Source organism: Thermobia domestica, chromosome 16 (genome assembly GCF_964235325.1).
Source record: "Thermobia domestica chromosome 16, izTheDome1.hap1.1, whole genome shotgun sequence".
Lineage (NCBI taxonomy): Eukaryota > Metazoa > Arthropoda > Insecta > Zygentoma > Lepismatidae > Thermobia > Thermobia domestica.
Genome location: NC_137469.1, coordinates 68,361,626 through 68,385,353, shown reverse-complemented (window position 1 = coordinate 68,385,353; position 23,728 = coordinate 68,361,626). Strand labels below are relative to the sequence as shown.

Genomic DNA, 23,728 nt, shown 5'->3' with positions numbered 1-23,728 from the left:
ACGCAACATATTCTGTCCGCAGAAGTTGTAAATGTGTGATTATAATGAATTTAAAAGTAATAAATACGACGTCCAATTTTTCGGATCATATGTACTAATTGGTTAACCAGTTTGGTTTACCGAACTCTTTTATATATTTGCAATGTTTGTCCGTGTGTGTGTGTTTGTATTCGCCCAGACTTGATGGATCCCTATCAATTTTGACCAGGATGTGAAAAGTCGAAACGTAGGAATCAAGGTCATTGAGGTGGTGATATTCAAGCCGGAAATGTTAGAAATAAATAATTTCCAGTTTTAACGTTAATCACTAAAGAACAAAAACGCTAATAGATAGCGAGAACCAGTTTCCTGCAATCCATTAAAGTTTCCGATAGTACGTCTTGTTTCTATCCTTAACAACCTACCAAAACCGGAAATGGTAGAAATCTACTACAACTTCCGGTTTCAATATTGATATACTCACATAGAGAAAAAGCTGTAAGGGATAGCGAGAAGCTGTTTTTGAAATCGATTTAACGTTCTAAGAATAGGTACCATATTTTCTCTTCACTCTGTCTTCAAACCGGAAGTGAGCCACTTCCGGTTTCAACGTTGATCGCTATGGAGTAGAAACTAGATAGCGAGAAGCGTTTACTTTTAATCAATTTAGCATCCTAATACCACAACCATCTCCACTCTAATATGTATACTGAAACCGAAAGTGATACAACTTCCGGTTACAGTATTAATTGCGGAAATATAACACCATCACAAAGCAAGCTGCATCACGTGGTGTACAGTGAGCCACATAAATTCTTGAGGTACAAAATCCGTGAGTTAGGCAACCCAATTAACGCCCACTTCAAGATTAATTACGCCTGATAGAGTAGCTAGAACAGCAGCATGAAGTTGTCCCCACTGGTGAAAAGAACAAATCGTAAAGAGTGTTTTTGTGCCGGAGTGAGGCAAAACGCTGACTGACGAAATGACAAAAGAGAGTCTTTTCATACTTGTACTCACAGTACACAGCACAGTACCAGGAAAAAATATACGGACACCAGAGGCGCCGATGAGAAGATAATAGTCGGGGGACTTAAATAATCTTATAATTAACTCAAATGAGGGATTATATAAATAAGTCAACTACTTCAAATGACTATACATATATGCGTATCAAATAATATACGGATAGATTATGCGGTATATGTAGTAGTTTATTTTTTTAAAGTAAACACAAAACCTTCCGCTGAGTTTTAAAACTATTAACAATAGTCCTACCTGCAAATCAATTAAAGTATGAATTGATCATTCAGGGAAAGAACCCATCCCCTAATGAAAATTTTGGGGGTCTAACAGGACCTGAGCTAGGTTCCGGTGCCACTGACTGATACGAAAGAAGAACTTGTCTGATTTCATTATTCGTTAAATGACTTTTGAAAATACTAAATACTGTTATGCAGTAATGTTTTTGTAAATATTAAAAATGCAAAATTCGATAACACTTTAACGAGTTGGAGAAGTTATCTTTACTAAGCGTATTTCCCCTTAGGTTGCGAATATAGTTGAGGGTTCGTGATTTGTTTAATATTTGTCCAAATTTACACATTGAGACACAAGGAGAAAAGAGGAGAATATAGTGTCAATAAACAACAATTTAAAAATGCACGAAATTAACAGTTAATATCAAATATAGAACTATTAACAGAATTAACTTTGTAATTCGTTTTCTCCATTCATTTTTCTTCCTTTATTTTCAGGGTTACATCAACATCATCACTTTATTTCTCCACTGGAGATTATCTTTCATTTAACAGCATCCAACTGGAGCTTAGCTTTATAAATCAAATATTTTAAAAAGTGTGAACAGCGAAGACGAGAATCGAACACGGATTGCCGTATTACGAAACTACAACGCTAACCACTCATCTAAAGCGTTACTTCTTTCGGCTCGCCTAAATAAAGAGTCTTTTCTGTTCGCTCAAAACAGTAGCTTGTTAATAGTCAGATTGATTGGCAAAACACAGCAGTATGTAATTGAGGACTCGGAGGGCATTATATCACTGTATTCACTAAATTATCAACACTACAGATATTTTCAAATCAAAATACAACAGTCCTTTATTTTGAATGAAATGCGGCGCGTGTATAATACTCGTAAATAAACTAAAGAGAATCAATTGCTGCGTAGTAATCGTGGTTAAGTGGTCAAGGCACTCGACCAGTAATATGAAGGTAGTTGAATCGGATTCACAAACTACCAGTACTTTATTTACTTTAGAATTTTTGGTGGCGATTGATCGGCGATGACACACGTTTTATTTTCCTCTGATATATGAATACTCGGATGTTTCAATACTTGAACTATCACATCTTGAGGAATAACAATAGTGATAAACTAATAATAATTATTATTATCTCATAGAAGATTAAATTTTAGGAGCTTATTATCGCTCACAGCATAACATTACAACCAGAAATGTAACATTTGGCAAGAATATTTCGGTTTTGTTTAGTGTTGCTTACGAGAAGAGGAATTTCTCATCTCGTCTCTGAAACAAAACAAACAAAACTGAGACGAGAGTTAACATTTTACATTCAGGACGGGACAAGGCGAACTCAAATTATCGTCTCGCTTTGCAGATGGAAATCGGGGCGAGACGAAGAGTATTGAAAACATTTCTTGTTTTATCTCGATTCTCCAAATGGTGTATGTTCATTCTTTAAGTAACAATTGCTTTGTAGACTGAATCTTATACGCCATTTTGTTACTTTGTATTTCGGAGCTCATTGAATTTATTATGGTTTGTGTAGGTACTTTTGTAGAAAGTTTTTATAATTACTTCTGCATATCCTAAAAGTTAGTTTGTTATATGCGTTACTGTTCAGTGATATTCAGCTATTTTTATTACAGTTATTTTCCTCAAAACGTACAGTAGAATACTCTCTACATAAAACTTTAGTGGAACGCTTTGTTTTAAAATTTTGGTAGTTGCAGAGGTGTGTCCTGGAGGTCCAGACGCCTTCCCGAAATCCCAATCTATCTGTCAGTATTGCCTAATTTTAGGACGTTTAATTTTTTTAAATACAATTATTATTTTATTATTATTATTATTATTATTATTATTATTATTATTATTATTATTATTATTATTATTATTATTATTATTACTGAAAATTTAAAACGTCAATATTTCGTCCTATTGCAATGTAAATAAGCATACTGAAGTTGATAGGAAAAGAAAAAGAAAGGATAAGAGATACTTTCGAGGGATTAGTGTCCGAAAGTAAACGAGAGGGAAGAAAATGTGTCAGCTCCTGGACAATATTAATATCGAAACTTCGGATGCCTAAACAGAAACTAAGTAGGATTTGCCTTCACCACGATACGTGTTAACACGCTTTCTTTGGATAAGAGACTTTGGATTATGTAGGCGTTATATTGATATTTTAACAAAATATGCATACCAATATAAAATAGGATAGTTCCTATTTACAAATTTTGGTTGAACGGATATATGGAACGTGTTGGAAATGGCAAACGAAAATATAATTATTTCTAGCAGTAGGAGTATCTAAATATCCTTTTGGTACTTCTGACGTATACTTATTAGCACATTTGATAGTTCGTAATCAAAGGTTTGGAAGCATCTTTGCCCCAGCCAACTTTTTTAAAAGGAAAATACGAAACACATATTACCTCATTTTACGTATACAATATATGTGCACAATTACATTCACTTCAGTCCACTTCTTCTTGTCTTTAGGGCTTCAACTTTCAAAATTTTGTGTGGGGGCTTTTGACCCCTAAAACCATTTTTCCGCAAAAATAAAAAACACGTATTCCTTTATTTTTTGCATATTGTCTCTACGCAAAGTTTCGTTGCAACTCTTCATGTCTTTTAGGTACTTCTGACATACTGTTATTAGCACTTTTCATAATATTCGACGATTATGCCTGTTAGGTTAAGAGACACCATGATTAAAGCAAGTGAATTATGATGGACGAATTAGTGGAAGGGGAAGTGGGAGGAAATTGGAGTGTCCTGAGATAACCCACGAGCACGATGTTGTCCACTTCAAGCTTACTTGCCTTAGAACGAACCAAATAACCTACCCTCAGATCGGGGTTGAAGTGGGTCAGTGGGTCAAAGGTAAACAGCATGTCACCCACTGCGACCAACCACCCATTTTTACAAAAAAATCAAGAATAAATAAAAATATAAAATGAAAATAAATAAATAAAATAAAATGATGATAATGATGATACTGATGTGTTTTCCTGTATGATGTTCACTTTCCTTAAGACTATGGTTGCGTGAATGTGTCACTGACTGGTGACCGCGAACCCACCGGGCCCAGGTTGGGCAAGTTGTCAACACTCACTGACCCATCCACCAAACCAATCATCCCTGGAAAATTGAACTCAAATTTTGACCCAGAAAATGATAAGATTTCTAAGCCTCCTTCATTCTCACTCGCAGTCCAGTATCCAGATCTGCAGTTCATCGTCTGCATCCCATCGCTGGATAGGTTGCAAACCACAATCTAACAAATACAAGACACTGACCCAAGAGTGAAAACTGACAAAGAGTGTTTCGAAGATCTAAATGTTTGTATTTACTAACCAGATAAAAAATCTCAAACTGAATTCTGAATAGCGCAACGGAATTGGATTTTGTAAAACTGAATGCCAAAGATGAATTTTGTTGATCTTGTTAACGAAGTGAAATTTTTCTGTCAGGTCTGTGATTCCAACCCCGGTCACACTAAGTGATATCAATTCTGTATGTTTCAAACGCTACACTTTGATTTTGTCGCACTGTTCACGTACTGCTTTTCAAAACTCTACATACTACCTGCTAACAATACCACTGAAGTTAATTTACTACATAATTCTAAATGATGAACTTTGCATTGGAGAAGAAAAGATTTCGTTTCGGCTCATACATTTTATTTACACTAATTTACTGTATGACAAGAAACTAACAAACATAATGAAATTTAAAAAAATAAAAAATCGCAAAGGTTGGAAATTGAGAAAATTCTTAACATAGCTGAATGGATAAGTTTGTATACAAATTGATTAGAATCACATTTTCTCTTCACATCTCGTGAGTAACCTTCATGTGTTTTCAATTTCTATCGACTATATAACAAATTGTATATTATCACATTTATTACGAGAAAAAACTGATTACATAAAACACTATACTACACACATGTACTACTATCCATGGCTGTGTGCATACTGAATTTCTTTTCTTTTGTATTTCTCTCGGTCGTTGTTGTGCAAGTGGTGCCGGCACAGAGGATTTATACCGGTAGGGTGAACTCTTTGTATAAGCTCAGGCCTATCCACATTTTCCTTTCACAACAAAAAAATCATTTTCTTGACACTGAGGAAATACACACATTAGAAAATTCAAATCAAAATTACACTTAACCTAAATCCCTAACCTAGCTATCTAACCTAACTTAACCTAACACATATAAAATCACTTTTGTCAGACATATTTGTAGTATAGTATGCACAGCCTGTTACTAAGGACGTATGGAACACTTATCATTCAGCTTTAAATTCTATTTAATGTTAAAAAATATCTAATTTTTTTTTTTTAAATCCGAGCTTTTTGTTTTGCTAGTGAAGGGAATTCAATATACAGAGCGAATATTTCACCGTTAATGAACATCTCCCATTGTCAATAGCCGTACGTGGCACCCTTTCATTAATGTAAACCGAAACTTTTCTTAAACATTTGTCTCATCATATCCAATCTAAAGTGAAGGTGAGCCAAAACCAGTGAATGGATTTACATTGTATTATTTAACAGTACGGAAAATTTTGAGGTTTACATATTCAAAATATACTCTTGGGATGAAATGTATGTATTCGAAAAGTACACACATTTCATGGATTGTTTATGACAATCGTCAACACTGAAACCCAAAGAAAGAAAATCCCCCCATTGAACGAGCATTTCCTATCACATCTCGGATTTGTGTACTGTGTAACTCAGGGGAAAACGACGCAAAATTAGCACATTATGTTAGACATCATCACACCAACAACATAACACTTTTTCAATCCGAAGAGGTTAAAATTTTGCAGGTTCGAACTTGGCCAAAACAACAATAATTTGGAGTTTACTTTTTATCACTTACTTGATGAAATAATCCATATACAAGGAAAGATGTTTGTTCCGTTCATACTTTACCAAATTCCTGTTTATCCTCTTGCCCCCGGACAAGTATTCAGGATATTTCAAAATAGATGAGAGTGGAACTCCATACCGTCTTCACGAAGACGGGCAACGTGCAAACCTGACGCCAGCAACTTGCTCTCTCTCACCCTTACACAATGATCAAGTCAAAACTAATTTGAATTACACCGCAGTCCTCAGGAGTTCGCACTCCAAAATGATCCACTAGTAGCTAACTACACTGAATTAGATTACAGATTTTCTGTAGACCAGACGCATTACACATCTGATCATGACGGCTTCATTAACGAAAAGAACAAAGATAACTGGAAGAAGATTCCCAATTGGAAGATTACTCTGACGTAACTATATGATGATAGGTTTATCTCTCGAGATCAAAGAAAGCCGAAAATCTCAACCACAACTGTGATTGCGGAAGATCCAATCACAGATAATTTGGATTAAACAAAGAGATGCTTCAAGAAGCTATTATGGCTGACTTTACAAATGTGAAATTTCGGAGAAGATTTTGAAATAAAAATTTTTGATTTCTTTTGAGGATCCCCTAAGCTAAAAATATCCATGAAAATAAACTGGAAAGGATTCAAAACGACCGGATATGACATTATTTTCTAAAATAACATTAGATTTTTTCAAAATATACGAATATTGTCCAATATAGATATATATTACCATATATTTCTCTCTAAATATACTAAAATCATCATTTCAAACAACTTAACGCAAATTTTGCGATCTACCTAAAATTGAGTAAACGACTAAATATATATTTTGCAAAAGTTCAATAAATATAAATTTTATATATATATATATATATATACTGGTTGCCCAAAACTTCCGAGCCATGTTACATTATACTATGTATAATGTAACACCATCATGACCCCCTTGCGACCCACCGACCCTCTCTAATTACTGCATTGTAGACAATGTCTTCTGAACAGAATACTTTTCATCCTAGCCATAGGAACTAAATACAAATTTCTGGTTGGTTGCAGTTGGCGATTGTCCAAAACTTCTGGTGTGTGTATTTTGTATTATAGTAATAGAAGAAAATTGTCACTTTGTTGAAATTAAAGAAAAAGAAAATTGAAGAAGCAGCTGAGGTTAAATTAAAATCATGGCAGTCAAGCTGGAACAAAACAAGTCCTGCGGGGCTTCTAACTACTACTACCTATACTATGAATTCGTGAAGCAAAACTGAACGCGTAACGTAAGTAAATCACTTTTTGAGTATTATTTATCTTATTTTAATAAAAGAAGTGTTATGGAAACTTAATAAAAAATAAAATATAAGAATTAAAAAAAGTTTCTCTGAGCCAGGTTTGAACCCACGCCAAAAGTATTTATGATTACTAACCAGTTGTGCTAGCAGGCTCGGCCACGAAGACCGACAGTAGTAGGTAGTTCATTTCTGTTATATTTATGATACGTGGCTAGAAATGAATAACTTCAACTAATCAGAACCGCGTATTTAGCTCCTATTCCTAGGGTCGAGCGTCTGAAAAATATGCTTCTAAACACTGGTGAATTTGTCTACGTTTTACTTTCAAGGCCTCCATTACCCTTCCTTTTTCATTTGTTTCTGTTTACTTATCTGAGATGAGTATCTCTAAGTAAAAATAGAACTTCAGTCAGTTTTGGATATTGATATTTGTAATTGAAATAATAGCAATAGGACTTATACTACTACTTGGCTTTCAAGACATAGCCTGTGAGTTTTCAGAGGAGCTTACTACTGGAAACAATACATTTTTGAATCACTATAATATATAAATTATTATATAAAAATGGATGTAACTATATTTGCTTGATCATCACGGCCAAATTGCAAAGTCAAGTGAAATATCTTTTGGTATATAGTTAGGCCTTAATCCAAACTGGGATGTTATCATATCACTTTCATTATAATAATATCTTAATGGGGTAGTGGGGATTCGAATTTTTGCGAAGCTCGGATCTCACAAGCTGTTAAACTTTCGGAGCTGAAATTCAGTATATTAACTCTTTATTGAAAATGAACAGAACGACTCATAGCATTTTTAAAAATTCTTCTTTATGAGGGGGGGGGGCGGACACTTTCTATATATGCAAAATTGGTAGTGGATTGGTTTGTAAAAATAATCCAAAACAATCGATATTATTTCAGAAACAAATACACAAACAAATTGAGAAACAGAAACCATGCGCTTTCTACAATAATAATTGCTGAAGCTTGTGTTTATTATATAGAGTGCTTAGGACACAGGGCAATCAAGCAATAAAGTTATGAGAAAAAATGATATGAAATTTGTTATGTACGCTTAATTACACGGAAATTTTAAATTTGGACTGTACGTTGGTCTACTTACCTTCACTTGGGACTTTCAAATTTCATGCGCTTTTACACTGAAAAGTATCGATAATTCAACAAGGAAATAATTACACCATGATAATTGAAATTCATCTAAATTTGGCCCATGACAAACACTTTAGCATTTTATATCGTAAAGGTCAGGTCCACCGTTATTGTAACAGACCGGTGCTTGAGCGAGCGACCGTAAAAATTCAAACTCCGATTAGTAAGAATTTCACAACCTGGTTTTATCAAAAGTATAAACTCTTTAGCGAATAGAGAAGAAGCTGTGTATCGTGTGTCACAGTTGATAACGAAGTGTTTTGGTAAGTGGTGGGTCGGAGCAGAGTGGGTCATTGTGGGTGGAGAGTCCGAATGGGTCATGGTGGCTTGTGGGTCAGAATGTGTCACGGTTGGTTGAGGGTCATGGTGGGTGGTGGGTCGTTTTCATTGACCCACGCCGTCACTCCTCAGATAGTACAGTGCTCGCGGTCCCATGTTCAATTCCCGTTGGGAGATCCTTTGAAATTGTGTATGTCCTCGATGTATCTATGTTCGTGTCCCTGTCGTTCAAGATTACTGGAAGAAGTAACGCTTTAGATGAGTGGTTAGCGTTGTAGTTTCGTAATCCGGCAATTCGTGTTCGATTCTCGTCTTCGCAGTTTATACTTTTTAAAATATTTGATTTACAAAGCTAAGCTCCAGTTGGATGCTGTTAAATGAAAGATAATCTCCAGTGGAGAAATAAAGTGATGATGTTGATGTAACCCTGAAAATAAAGGAAGAAAAATGAATGGAGAAAACGAATTACAAAGTTAATTCTGTTAATAGTTCTATATTTGATATTAACTGTTAATTTCGTGCATTTTTAAATTGTTGTTTATTGACACTATATTCTCCTCTTTTCTCCTTGTGTCTCAATGTGTAAATTTGGACAAATATTAAACAAATCACGAATCCTCAATTATATTTGCAACCTAAGGGGAAATACGCTTAGTACGGATAAGTTCTCCAACTCGTTTAAGTGTTATCGAATTTTGCATTTTTAATATTTACAAAAACATTACTGCATAACAGTATTTAGTATTTTCAAAAGTCATTTAACGAATAATGAAATCAGACAAGTTCTTCTTTCGTATTAGTCAGTGGCACCGGAACCTAGCTCAGGTCCTGTTAGACCCCCAAAATTTTCATTAGGGGATGGGTTCTTTCCCTGAATGATCAATCCATACTTTAATTGATTTGCAGGTAGGACTACTGTTAATAGTTTTAAAAATCTGCGCAAGGCTTTGTGTTTACTTTTAAAAAAAATAAACTACTACATATACCGCATAATCTATCCGTATATTATTTGATACGCATATATGTATAGTCATTTGAAGTAGTTGACTTATTTATATAATCCCTCATTTGAGTTAATTATAAGATTATTTAAGTCCCCCGACTATTATCTTCTCATCGGCGTCTCTGGTGTCCGTATATTTTTTCCTGGTACTGTGCTGTGTACTGTGAGTACAAGTATGAAAAGACTCTCTTTTGTCATTTCGTCAGTCAGCGTTTTTCCTCACTCCGGCACAAATCACTCTTTACGATTTGTTCTTTTCACCAGTGGGGACAACTTCATGCTGCTGTTCTAGCTACTCTATCAGGCGTAATTAATCTTGAATTGGGTGTTAGTTGGGTTGCCTAACTCACGGATTTTGTACCTCAGGAATTTATGTGACCCACTGTACACGTGACATTCGTACTCGGGTCTATGATGACCAATACGTTTTAAATCCAAGCCGCGGTATGTCCAACTATACAATAATCTTTGTGATATATGTCGGTATAAATGTAGTAACGTGTTAATTTTATACAGTATGGTCCGGAATTTGGAGTACCCTTAATTGGTGTTTTCTGACGTTTTAGGTTTTTACCCACATTTGTTTGGTACAATTGCTTGGCATTGTCTGGTAACATTGCTTGGCGTTATCTGGTAACATTGCTTATCATTGTCTGGCCACATTGCTATCCATGTTCATTTGTTTTCTACTGTTTTCTGCTTAGTAACAGTTATTTACAATTCACGTGCGAAGTTGCCTGAATCAGACGTTACCTGGCTGCTGGATTGGAAGAGGCTGTGCAGTTTCAACCGCTAGCTTTGTTTTATCTCCAAGAAGTCCTGGTCTGACGACACCAGACTCTCTGGAGTTTCATAAAGCAACCACTAAGAAACACTCGATATCACACAACGCAGGAATTACGAGCAGCTGTGGAACACGCCTCCACCCTCGTGACTCCGGAGTATCTCCGCAAAACATCTGCGAGAACTTGGCGCAGAATTCAGCTGTGTTACGACATGGATGGTGATCATACCGATGTTTATGAATCTTAAGGCTTCAAGGTATCTGTGTACAGACATACTATCATAACGAACACTATACTGTTGAAACTAAAGGGGGGTACGCCCACTTCCGGACCACCCTGCATAATAAACATTTTTGAGAACTTCTAACACATTAAACGACATTTAAATTGAAATACTACCGTATCCAAAACGTGGTTCTGTCATTTTGCTTTTGCTTAGAAAAAGGTTATTGTTTAAAAACCAAGTTGAAAGCATGTGTTTGGAATATAAGTTGGAGAGATAATTATGATTGGCAAATAATGGCTTGTTGTTTTAACGCCAGATTGTTAGATTTGCAGAGGGTTATAAGATGTTTATTTTTGAGTTAGATATGTAGTAATGGAATAATTGTTCTGTTTATTTTACATACAACGGCGTAACTTTACGGTCTACAAAGTGGCCTCCGTAATTACTTGGAGCTCACATATTCTCTTCTTTTCTCAATAAGAAAGGTCAAATTATGTAGAAAATTATGTATCACGGCAGTTATGAAGAAAGGTTCTACGTGTCCATTATGAGTAGAGCAGAAGAATAATAAAATTTTGTGCTGATTTTGGTAGAGAGAGTTGAGAATGCTTACGGTCTTAAAAATCAACAAATACCTCCATGCATATTGGTTGCAATACGTACCAGGTGTGAAATCACAGGAATAAGATCTACGTGTTTTTCTTTTGAGGGATAATCAAAGTTTAATCAAATGAACATTCGAGCTCGAGTAGGAGACACTATTAATCTATTATACAATTCTATTAAACTATTAAGAAATATCACACCGGAAATCAAACAAATGAATATCCAAGATCAGTCCTCATTAGACTTGGATATTTTGGAGCTTCCTCACGGATATATGAATAGCAAACGCGTCTTTAGCATGGAATACCAGGGTTCAATTCCTGGTATGATTCAAAGTTTACGTTAAACAGTAGGTCCACATCTTAGTGCTAAAAATGAAGGCTGAATTAATCACTCATTTGTTTCAGAAACAAATGAAAGTAAATGTATACTTGAACTTCAGTGCATCACGAAAGTATTATCATGTCCCTGTTTTGCCATACGAGAAATGAAGCTAGTAAAAATTTCATTATTACCTACTTTTCTGTATCGTTTTAATTACGCTGTTGATAAGTATGCTAATGAGTGCTAACCAAATGATATTTACAGAATCGATTAAGAAATGCAATATCTTCCCCACTAATCTAGTGGTTAGCGCGTTCCCCCAATGGTGTGTATGGTCTCGAGATCGATTCGCGGTGGGAGAACACGAAAATTTAATTTCAGAATCATTCACTTTCGTTAATATATTATTCGTCTCCTTGAGTCTATAGGACGTGGCGTGGGCCGTTAAACCAAAATTTCATTTCATTAAAAAATTCTAGCTGAACATATAGTCTGAGTAATGTTGACAAATCATTTGTTTTACACCACAAACTCTTCGTGCTGAGCAATGTATTTAACATTACCATCAATAATTCTGTGTGTAAGACATACGCTGGACTGGATACATGAGTGCTGTGCAATAGAAATTCGTTGTTCTTTGTTTTCTGTAATATTTGTACACTCATGTCCAAAATTATTGTTGCATGTCTATAAAGATGTTGTTGTAGGAATATAATTTGATATTTCGAACGCCCGATATATCTTACAATGTTAGTATGTGTAAAATCGGCAAAGACATGTATGTGGCAAATTCCATATCAAATGAGCAGTAAATAAGAACAATAAAACTTTGTTGTCCATTTAGCAACATTTTGTTTTACTCATTCTAATTTTCGTATTTATGAGTCTTTTTCCTATGAAATTTACAACAAATAAACATTTCCCGATTATGCACATAGTATCAGTATTAAAAGTAGCCTGCATAATCATTATCAAATTATATTCTTACAAGAAGACAGTTATAGATATGCGACAATCATTTTCAACTTGAATGTACCTTATTTCACAACATAAAGAATGGTTTCAAAGTAAAAAAATCACTATAGTACCCCGCAGTGAAAGAACGTTACAGGTTTTACTGCTACTGCCGATGCGACTTCCTCTTATAGAACTTTGGAGCCACGGCTGGATTGGAGGGTCCGAATTACGAATTCTCTCTTCTCCTTCAGTTGACATGAAAGTGGTGTTGTCCTTGCTGTTGTTAAGCTCGGAACAAGAAGATTTATTTTCTGATACCTCGAATCTGGAGGTGGAATCGCTCAAGTCAGCAACAATATTTGTGAATATGATGTAGAACTCTCGGGATGTTTGAACGTTTATTTAATGTCTGAATGAGATACTTTCGTAAAGTAACATTGGTTGAAATAAGATGTCTCCAACCCCTCGAACTACGGACAAAGTAACGTATGATATTCCGAGAGGCATCACTCTCTCACCGAGGTAAATGACATACGGCAACTTGTTGCCTTAGGAAAAGTAAAGTCATACCGTAGCAAACAGTGATCGGTATATGTCATCAAGAGAAAGTTTTACTATCTGTGCTCCGAGACTCACTGTAGTTCGAGAAGTCACCCTGGCCCAGCTGACATGCCCATTTTTGTTTAAATTTGGCCTTCAATGTCATCTGGACTTACACCAATCAACTTAGTGACCCGAAAACTACGGATTTGACACTAATGTCGGTCACGTTGCACACATCGTTTTTATTTTTCTTACCACCATACTGATGGGGCTTAAAAAGTATCGAAAATTTCATTATTCATCTTAGTGACTCCGATAACTATGTATTCAACCACTAACATTGTTCGTTTTTGACTATTATAATATTTCACTCATTTTCCATTCTCCAATGATGTTTTACTCTTCCTCCCCCTAATGTATTCGTTTCCAGATTGTAAGTCATAAGTGTATTATACTAAGTTTGGGAAATTTCTGCAGGTATTCCACAGTTATGCTAAAATACACACTCATACACACACATATATATATTTTATATTTCGCTTCTCCAGCTCCAGTGGTTTGAGCTGGACATATGTTCGATACATAGTGTGGCATTTTAAACTTAAGATGTCGCATTTTTGAATATTTCGTATCTTTTCGTCACCTACGCTTACAAATCAACATTCATGCCAAATTTGGTTTTCTTAGCTTCAGCAGTTTGGAGTGCCTATACTTTTGACATAGGTTTTAAGCGGCCATCTTGGATTCAAGGTGGCCATAGACTTCTCAATTAAGTTTGTGTTTACAGTTTGACCCTCTGTCATTTTTCATAGGGTTATCGTAGACAGTCGAGACTTGTTACACCTTTTTTCATTTAACAACAGCTTTAACCCCCTTGTCATTTGAAACCTTTGAGTGGACCCCACCTGGAACCCAGCTGGGCCCTGGGACATACGTTTTTACTTTAAATCGTTGTACTTTGAAAATAATGCAACACGTCCTTTCCTGTTTTCACATTTGTCTCGTTGTTTCCGATTTATAGGGGTGGCCATAGACTTTTCAATTAAGTTTTTGTTTACATTTTGACTCCCTTGCCATTTGAAACTTTTGAGTTGGACATCACCTGGGACCCTGGGCAAACTTTTTTTTTATCCCATAAAGTGTGCCCTTGAAAATAATGTTATACGTGTTCGCCGAGTTTTCTATCTACCCAACCGTTTCCGAACAAATAACCCGGTCCAAACTATTCTGTCAGCTACTTTTTTATTTTATTTACTTATTTTTGTATCTTTTGCATTACAAAATATGTTCTAACTCACGATATCCTGACCGGTGGCACGTATAACTTTGGAATTCGTCTTATTAAAACGTATCAAATACAAACACAATTGTCTCGTTCGGATCTCAACGGAGTCAGTTCGTGACCTTCCCTTGTGAGTACTTTGTGCTGCAGCGAAGCACAATTGTTACGAGTACATTCTTGATTCCCTGCAAAGATTTTCCTTCCATCCGAGAGAATAAAAGAATAATAAATATAAGTAATGGGAACTGTCGATCATTATCTCAAAATAAAAAAAAAAATACTATTGAACATGAAATAAACTGACTGCATGATAATTAGACTATCACATATAGAATATAAATGTAAAATCAATATTTCTATGTATTAATATTCCTATTGTATTATTATTAATAAAGATGTTTATCAAATGCTTGTTATGTTTACATTGTAATTAAATAATGGCAGTAAGTAAGGAATTGGGAATACAGAATTCAAAAAGAAGTTATTCAAAGGTTATAGAGATCTTTATCTGCGAAACTTATCCATGAAGACAACAAGATTTTTTGATTGGTTGGTTAGTATCCTTTGTCAACAGCGAGGTAATAGAGGACGAGACCAACAGTTTGATGTTGGATTATGAATCATTGTACTGCATTCGATGTTCTTCCACTGGGAATCGACCCCGAGACCTCGTGAACAAAAGGCACACCACTAGCCCAGAAAGCTGGCTAGTTATGGTCTTTTATACTGTATAGATGCTGGAGCAAATAAAATATAGATTTTCAGTATTACGTGAGAGAAGTTCTTGTTTCAAACGTATCTTTTGATTGCAGGTAATATAAATAGTTATGTAATATATTAATTGAAAATTGATTTTATTCGTCTTATTATTATAATAAGCAGTAATAGTGTACAAATAAATTACATATACTTAAATCGTATGACAATAAAATTTTGTATTCGGTGATTCTTAATTAAAGAAATCATTTTAAAATTGCATTTAAATATTAAACAACTATGTTAAATACGTGCTTCTGCAGCAATTTCTTGACCATGTGCTTAAAAGAATTAATATTCAATTTCTTGTAGTGATATGGTAGTTTGTTGTAAATCTTATTGCGTCGAAGAGAATTATTTGATTGGATTTTATTAGCCAAAGTCTTGCTAAGTATAGATATTCCGGTATCGTACGAGTGAAAATTCACATTACTTTCAAAAGTATTGTATGAATGTATGTATGAAACTGTTTCCAAAATATGGTATATACACATGGGAAAGTAACATGTTCAGGTTTTGAAACAAAAATCTGCTAGGACTTGTATAGGAGGCACACTATCCTTAACAATTTTCTACTGAAAACTGAGAATACTTCCCACTAGAGTACAATTTCCCTACAATATAATTCCATATGTTAACAGCGAATGAAAAATTGCATGATACACAATTCTCAATTAAATTGTTATAATATTTTGTTGTATTTACGAAATGAAAATATCCTTTTATGTAACTTCTTAGATAGTTCTGTTATGTGATTATTCATGTCAAACTTCCATATATCCAACACTTTCTTATTACTGTAAATTGCATTTGTTCACCATTAACACGGAAAAAAGTTGGTATAGCTTGTTATTTAGACTGCTGACTAAAATTAATTTATGCTTGTTTTGTTTTCATTTACACGGGACTCATTGTTTGCTGTTCATGTTTTTAATGTTTGACAAATTTGTATGCAAGTTAATGACATTTGGTATTCTTCTTTGGGAAATCTAAAAGCACATTTGAAGCGTCAGCATACAGTATAGTACATATGTAATCTAATTGGATAAGCCATTAAGATATAAAATAAAAAGAGTTGGTCCTAATATCCAGCCCTGTGGAATTCCACGAGTGACAGCTTGCAGGTTCGAGTTTCTAAAAGGCTATTTCTGCAAAATGTATCTTATCTTTTAAGTACAACTAGGACCAGTCAGATACTATTCCTCTTAAGCCGCAATGATTTAATGTAACCAATGATACACTATGATTGATAAGGTCAAAAGCTGTAGATATATCTAGGAAAAGGCCAAAAACCATTTCTTTCTTTTCTTTCACAGTATAAATACCCTTTAGAAAATTTAACTTAATATACTTGTTAGTAGTACAGTATAGAACTATTTCTATAGGCATAACTTTGTTTATATCGGCAACGCTCAATTTTTCCTAGCATTTGGATGTAAAGAGTCTTATATATAATCCATTATATATATATATATATATATATATATATATATATATATATATATATATATATATATATATATATATATATATATATATATATATCCGAACCACATGAGCTTCCGCCGGAAATCGAACCCGGATCTCCCACGTCAAAAGTGCATACGTTAACCGCTTAGCCAGGAAGAAGCTCTGTGAATAACGTTTATACTACCTAGGTAATATCAAACATAATATTCTAACATTAAGAATATTATTGCATTTTTAAAATCACCTATAAAACAATGTCTGTGTTTGAACACCTCGAATATATTCCAGGTGTTCAAACATAAACATTGTTTCATAGAAATTCAAAATATTGTGAGTACATTCTTAATTTTAGAATATTATATTTGATACTATTATAAATACTATTCTAAGTATATATAATGTAGTCAAAACATTATTGTTTCTTGTCGTAGCTACAATATTAGCTATTTATTTTCTTAAATCTTCTTTAGGGACTTTATTTCTGTTCGAAGAACAACGTTTGACAAGTAAGGTTCGTACTTATATTTACTGAGTAATATAATATTGTTGAATAAAACAGGAATTCCAATTTGATTCACATGCTGTAGCATTTTCAAGGTGAATTACACAACAAAATACAGTATTTAAAACTATGAAAATTTTTCAGACTGAAATTTACAATATAAATCATACACAACTGAAATACAAACAAGATATATTGTTGAATTATATAAGTAACAATGAACCAACTACGCAATTCAACATCAATAGCTAAAATAATAAACTTTTAGGAAATCATTTGTGGCATGAAAAATACTATTCTTTTTCTCATTACAGGAGAATCGGAACAAACTATGTCTCTTTTGGATTCATGCGAACTGTATCTATGTATGGAAGCATTTTGTCAGCTTTCTCAACAGTACATGAAAGATGTCACGTATCTCATTGCATCTGCTTTACCAACACACTCATGTGTTACAACAATTGGGTCTGAAAAAGCACTGTTAGACGATTTTGTCCAAGTTATTTTATCATCAGTAATATCAATCACACTTATCAACATCTATGTAAAAGAGTTAGATCAGATGGAAGAACTGGTTCACTCAATGTCTAGATCGACACATAGGTGCCCGAATTATGTGTTCTTCTTTGAAAGTGTTTCAGTGACAGAGAAAATTCTGGAAAATGCATCTAATTATTCTACGGACGATTGGATCCAAGAAAATGGACGATATTTCTTAGTTCTTGTAGATGATTCTGAGCTAACTGAAGAGGTACTTAGTTCAAGCATTTTAAAGAAAATGTCAAAAGTGATTGTAATTCAAATTATGCAAGGAATAGACCAATCTAATCCTATACTTTACGTCCATTCCCTTTCACGAGCTAAGTCTTGGAACATATCGCTGACTGAGTACACTAATGTGTCTAATGAACTCTTAGAGTATACGTCAAATTCCTTGTTTGTTGCCTCTAAGGAATTAAGGATAAGTCTTTTCCATTATCCACCATTTACAATAGCTGAGGTTAATTCACAAGGCGAAATGGTGTACGGAGGATTTGAGTTTCGTATCTTAGAAGAAATTGCTGCAATTTTAAACGTAAGTTTATCCGTTGTTAGTGTCCAGAACAAGGAACGATGGGGTCATGTAATACCACCACATGGAGTATTAGGAGATATTGCACAGAAGCGGGCGGATGTTGGTATTTGTAGTATTTTCTTCAGCCATGACTTCATTTCAGGGATGACTTTCAGCGTGCCTTACATGCGCATTGGTCTGTCATTTCTCGTTCCCAAACCGAAGCCTTTGCCCAAAATAACAGCCCTGGCATTGCCGTTTCAACCTAACGCATGGTTCGTTACAGCATTTCTAAATTACTTTTGTGCATTCTTTCTGTTCGCTATAGCACGCCTCTACAAATTTTTATTCCCTGATAGTAAAGAAACAGACTACAGTAAAAGTTATCGACTCAGCGTTTTACACATGGGCAATCTTTTCACTTTACACGGAGTGCCTGATCCTCTCTATCTTCCACCTCGAGTTCATTTCTTGTGCACAGCAATATTTTATTACCTAGTAACAGTGTTCTATTGCAGTAGTTTAGTATCATTTCAAACTATTCCTACATTTACACCACCTCTTAGAACGTTGAAGGAACTTGCTGACAGTGATTTGCAGTGGGGTTCCTCCAATGACTTTATAATATATGTCCTTAAGGAATCTCAAGACATTTACCCAGAATCTTCACATCTTATGGAAAACTTTCGTCCATTTGGATCCGAAGAAGAAGTAAATAACTGGCTTCGTTCTGGTGAATACAGCGTTATAGTTGAAACTTTGGGAAAAGAATATGCTGCAGATTCTGAATATATCACAAGTGAAACTTGGAATACTCTTCTGTTATTGGAACAACAAGTTGTTATTTTTAATGCTGGCATAGGTCTCCAGAAACGATCTCCATTTAAACATAGATTCGACTTTATTTTAGATCAAATGATGCAAAGTGGGCTTATCAAGAAATGGAGTCAGGATGCCGTAAAAAATCTTAAAGAAAGGAAAATGGAATCAATATTGGAGTTCAATCCTGAACTTAGCAGTACACCTGTGACTCTATCCTTAGATCACACTCAATCAGTTTTCTTTTTCCTCGCTGCCGGCAACTTCATATCAACAATAGCACTATTGTTAGAAACAGTAGTATTTAATTTGTGTAGAATATGTAAAAAGACCAAATAATTGAACCAGTAATGACATGAAGCTTCGAGACTCCCCACAAAACTAAAGAGGCCAGCGCTAACAAAGTAACATACACTCTGATAGTGAAACATCTATTACCGTAATACTTATTTGGTATGTAACGTTTTACTTTTATTTCCTGGCATGATAATGTGTACTTTCTATAATTCTACAGTAATTCTTTATTCAGGGTTTCTCAGTCTTTGATACGCTACCCGCTGTTGTTGGTATATATGATTTATGGTGATATTAAAAACTAATATGCTTTGGTGGAACACTATTGGAAAAGGTTGTGATCTCCTGGTTTATAGTATTATATAACACTTCGTATGGTTAAAACATATAATTATTTTGAACGGTGCTGAATACCCGCTGGATGATTGTGTGGGGAATATTTTTCAGTCTTCTTTGGTATGATCTGGATATTTATTTTTTAAATCTGTTTCAATATCCCTTGCTTTGTGAAAATAAAATTTAGTAAAATTTCAGGAATAATAAATTAGTATATAATAGAAATTAAGTTTGGAAAAGCATGGAACATTTAATTAGACTTGAAAAAGAAGCCATTAAAATTACAACTAAGTTTAAAAAACAATAAGTTTCCGATTTAAATCAACGTGGAAAAAAATAATAACGTTAGTGACGGTACTCAACATCTTGAAATGCATCTGTTTGTGCAATTCTTCATAGACCATATTTTGGTGCAGTCTAATCTCGGGGCCCGTGGAATATTTATCATTGACATTGAAGGAAATCCATATACTTAAGTACGGATTTTATGGAGTGAAATTGAAAATTATATGCAAAAATGCATAAATATTGTTCCATCAAAACTACGTTTATATGAGTAACTATAGACTATTGTTTGTAAAGGATATACGATGTTTTTTAAAAGCGTAGCAGAAACATATTATGTCAATAGGACATATGTTGTGTAACAAGTGTGATATAAACATGAACAGGTCCAGTCAATGGAATATCAAAGTTTGGATTAAAATAAATTTACTTAATAACAACATAGTAGATCCAGTTTTATTGTATAATACAACAGAACAAAGAATATGTCTACACAGACATACACTGACCATCCCAAATTTTACGATTACCCGAAGTCGTTGAACGACATGAAAGTCACGGAGCACATCAAAACTGCTCCCCAGACAATGACATTGATCTCATTTGATCCGTCAGTGTGATACTTATGCGTAGAATAGGGAAGGCTGACAATATATTAGAGTCTCATAGGGGCCAAATTGTGATGGCCAGAGAGCTGGGAACAAGCATCTCGAAACAGCGCGACCTTCGGATGTTCGCAAGGTATCGAGATTAGTGTCTTCCAAAGGTGGTAAAAGGATGGTGAAACCAGCTCCAAACGACAAGGCATGCGGCGACCGTGCCTCATTAAAGATGTCAGACGTCATAGAGTGTCGAGTTTGTTGCATAGGATAGGGCACAAATTGTTGCATGACTGACAACAGAGTTTAGCAGTGCAGAAGAGGCTAAGCGGTTAGCATATGTGCCTTTAGCGTGGGAGATCCGGGTTTGATTCCCGGCGGGAGCCAATGTGGTTCTGATTCCACGTTAATCAGTAGGTCCCATCTCACTGCTGAAAGGATGTTAACTCAAAATCAACTCAACTCAATTTAGCAGTGGAAAAAACACGAGTGAGTCTGACCACATAGTTTACTAACACTGTTTGATATGGGCCTCCATAGCCGACGTCCCATACATGTACCAATGTTGACCGTACGACATCGTCGACTACGACTGGAATGGGACCGTCATGGACCGCAAACCAGTGACACAACGTTGCATGGTTCCATTAAACATTATACTGCCTTCATCATATTGAGATATTGCCAGAATCCGTCGTCTTCCAGGAAAACAGCTGCTCGGGACGTGCACAGTAGGACGAAGATAGACTAGTGGTGGCTCCATTATGATTTGGGGACCTTCTCATGGTCATCCGTGGGTCTAGTGATGAGTGTGTGGGGCAGTATGACGGCTTCTGGCTATCGGCAGGTCATTTGCTGATCATGCACACCCATTCATATTGGCCATGTTTCCAGCTGGGAATGGCATCTTCCAGCAGGACAACGCTTCTTGTCACAAGCCTAACGTTGGAGTAACGGTAGAAGAGCACAGTGGTTAATTTGAATTCCTGCAATGTCCTCAAAGTGAGCCGATCTTAACCCAATTGGAGACCTTTGAGATGTCATTGGGCGTCCGAGATCAGAGCTTATCTCGAAATTTACAATTATTAAGTGACTTGTATGTGCAGATGTGATCTCCAGCCACGCACCAAGGCCTTATTACTTCCGTGCCAAATAAAATTGTTGCTGTTCTGCAAGCCAAAAGTGAACATACTAGATATTAGGTAGATGATCATAATGTGTTGCCTGGCCAATGTAAACCTATAGCCCAAATCCTATTTTCAGTGCATAGAAGCTAGATTTTTAATTATGCGTGATGAGGCTCAAGCTTACGAGAGAACACCTTAATGTCTAATTGCCTAAGTATAGTATTATGCCTATTTTGAGTAAAGTAAACCTATGTAAGATTGGGTATTTATTTACTTATTTGCCTGTTTTGCATACAAATGAGAGTATCCTCGAGTACGCATAGAGTTGTCAAAATTACAAAATAATTACATATATGCTATAAAAAAACTTACAGATAGAGTAATACATACATAATTATGACTTTTATAAGCTTACACACTCATAATATAATTAACAAAAAAAATCATTTATACATTGTCTTCAAAAAACTCATTTACCGAGTAGTAACATTTATCTACTAAGAACTCCTGAAGATCAGATTTAAACATAGAATATGGTTTGTTTTGTTTTAGAAAGTCAGGTAACTTATTGAAAATTTTTGTACAGTTAATATATACGCTTTTTTGAAAAAGCGAGAAATTTTAGGGGATAACATGCAAATTATTAACGAATCGAGTATTGTATTTATGGACGTTACTGTTTTCAATAAATAAGTGTTTGTTACTTACGGTAAACAAGATAATTTTATATAGATACACACAAGGTAAGGTAATATTTTTTGCCCTCGAAAGATGGGCTTGCAAGACTTTGATGACAATCCAAACACAACCCTTAGTGCTTTCTTTTGTAAGCGAAACGTGCTAATACATTCAGTAGAATAACCCCAAAAAATAATACCGTACGTAATTAAAGAATGGAATTTTGCATAGTACACCGAAACTAAAGTCTCTGTTGTGACATTACCTCTTAGTCTACGGAGGCCGAAATAAATACTACTTAATTTTTTTGTTGAGTTGAGAAATATGCTCATTCCAAGTTAGTTTCGAACTAATGGTGACACCAAGTAATTTAGTTGAAATAGAAAAGTCGACTTTTTTTGTTATTTACCATTACGTAAGGAATAAATTTATGTTGAAGAGGATAATAAAAAATTAGCAAGGAAGTTTATCATTGTTTAAAACTAATTTATTACTACTTAACCAGTTACTTAATTGAGAAAACGCAGTGGTTAGATTATATTCAATATCATGTCGTGAGTTACCTGTAATAATAACATTGGTGTCATCAGCAAATAAAACACATTTATTAGGCAACATTTCATGTGTCAAATCATTCATGTAGGTAGGGGGAAATCGGATCACCTCTACAGAAAACGTCAAATTGGAAGTTTAATATACTTTTATTTAATCTAAAAGTACATGTATAACAATAAGTGAACCTTCATCTAATAGACTATAATGAAAAGCTTTTTTTTTTTAATTTTATACTTCTTACCCCAAAAATTTCATTTTGCAACAGATGATAGATCGATCCGATTTACCCCAATGTTGTAGGGGTAAATGGAATCAGTGTTGGGGAAAATCGGATCACAATGATTATGATATGCAAATGCAGCAAATAAGATTTTTCTTACCAAAAGCATTACACAACGTTCGTGGAACCACGCTTTACAAGTCAGGCACTGTATCCAGTCTTCCACCTTGTGACTTTTTTCGTGATAGTAGGACATACGGCAAAATCTACAACTACATACTTCATTGGCTGCTTTTGTATTTGACGATGCGACGTTTTCCTCTTCAGTACTCTGTCTCTTTCCTTTCTTGTTGTCCTTAAGAGCATGAATATGTGAATCTAATGTCAGATACAGAGAAGATGTATTGTGTCTTCGTTTTTGCTTTTATTG

The 23,728-nt window shown here is 34.8% G+C and overlaps 1 protein-coding gene across 1 annotated transcript; it reads left to right on the top strand.

Annotated features, from left to right (window-relative positions):
* Nucleotides 1-17,662: 17,662 nt before the first annotated feature.
* On the top strand, nt 17,663-19,543 carry LOC145672496 (ionotropic receptor 21a-like). The gene has a single exon (XM_081741660.1). It carries the CDS (start codon nt 17,663-17,665, stop codon nt 19,541-19,543), a length of 1,881 nt encoding a protein of 626 aa, XP_081597786.1.
* The last annotated feature ends 4,185 nt before the right edge of the window (nt 19,544-23,728 follow it).

Excerpts from the sequence above, each read along its gene's own strand:
- LOC145672496 (XM_081741660.1), top strand. The coding sequence starts at position 17,663 with ATGTCTCTTTTGGATTCATGCGAACTGTATCTATGTATGGAAGCATTT.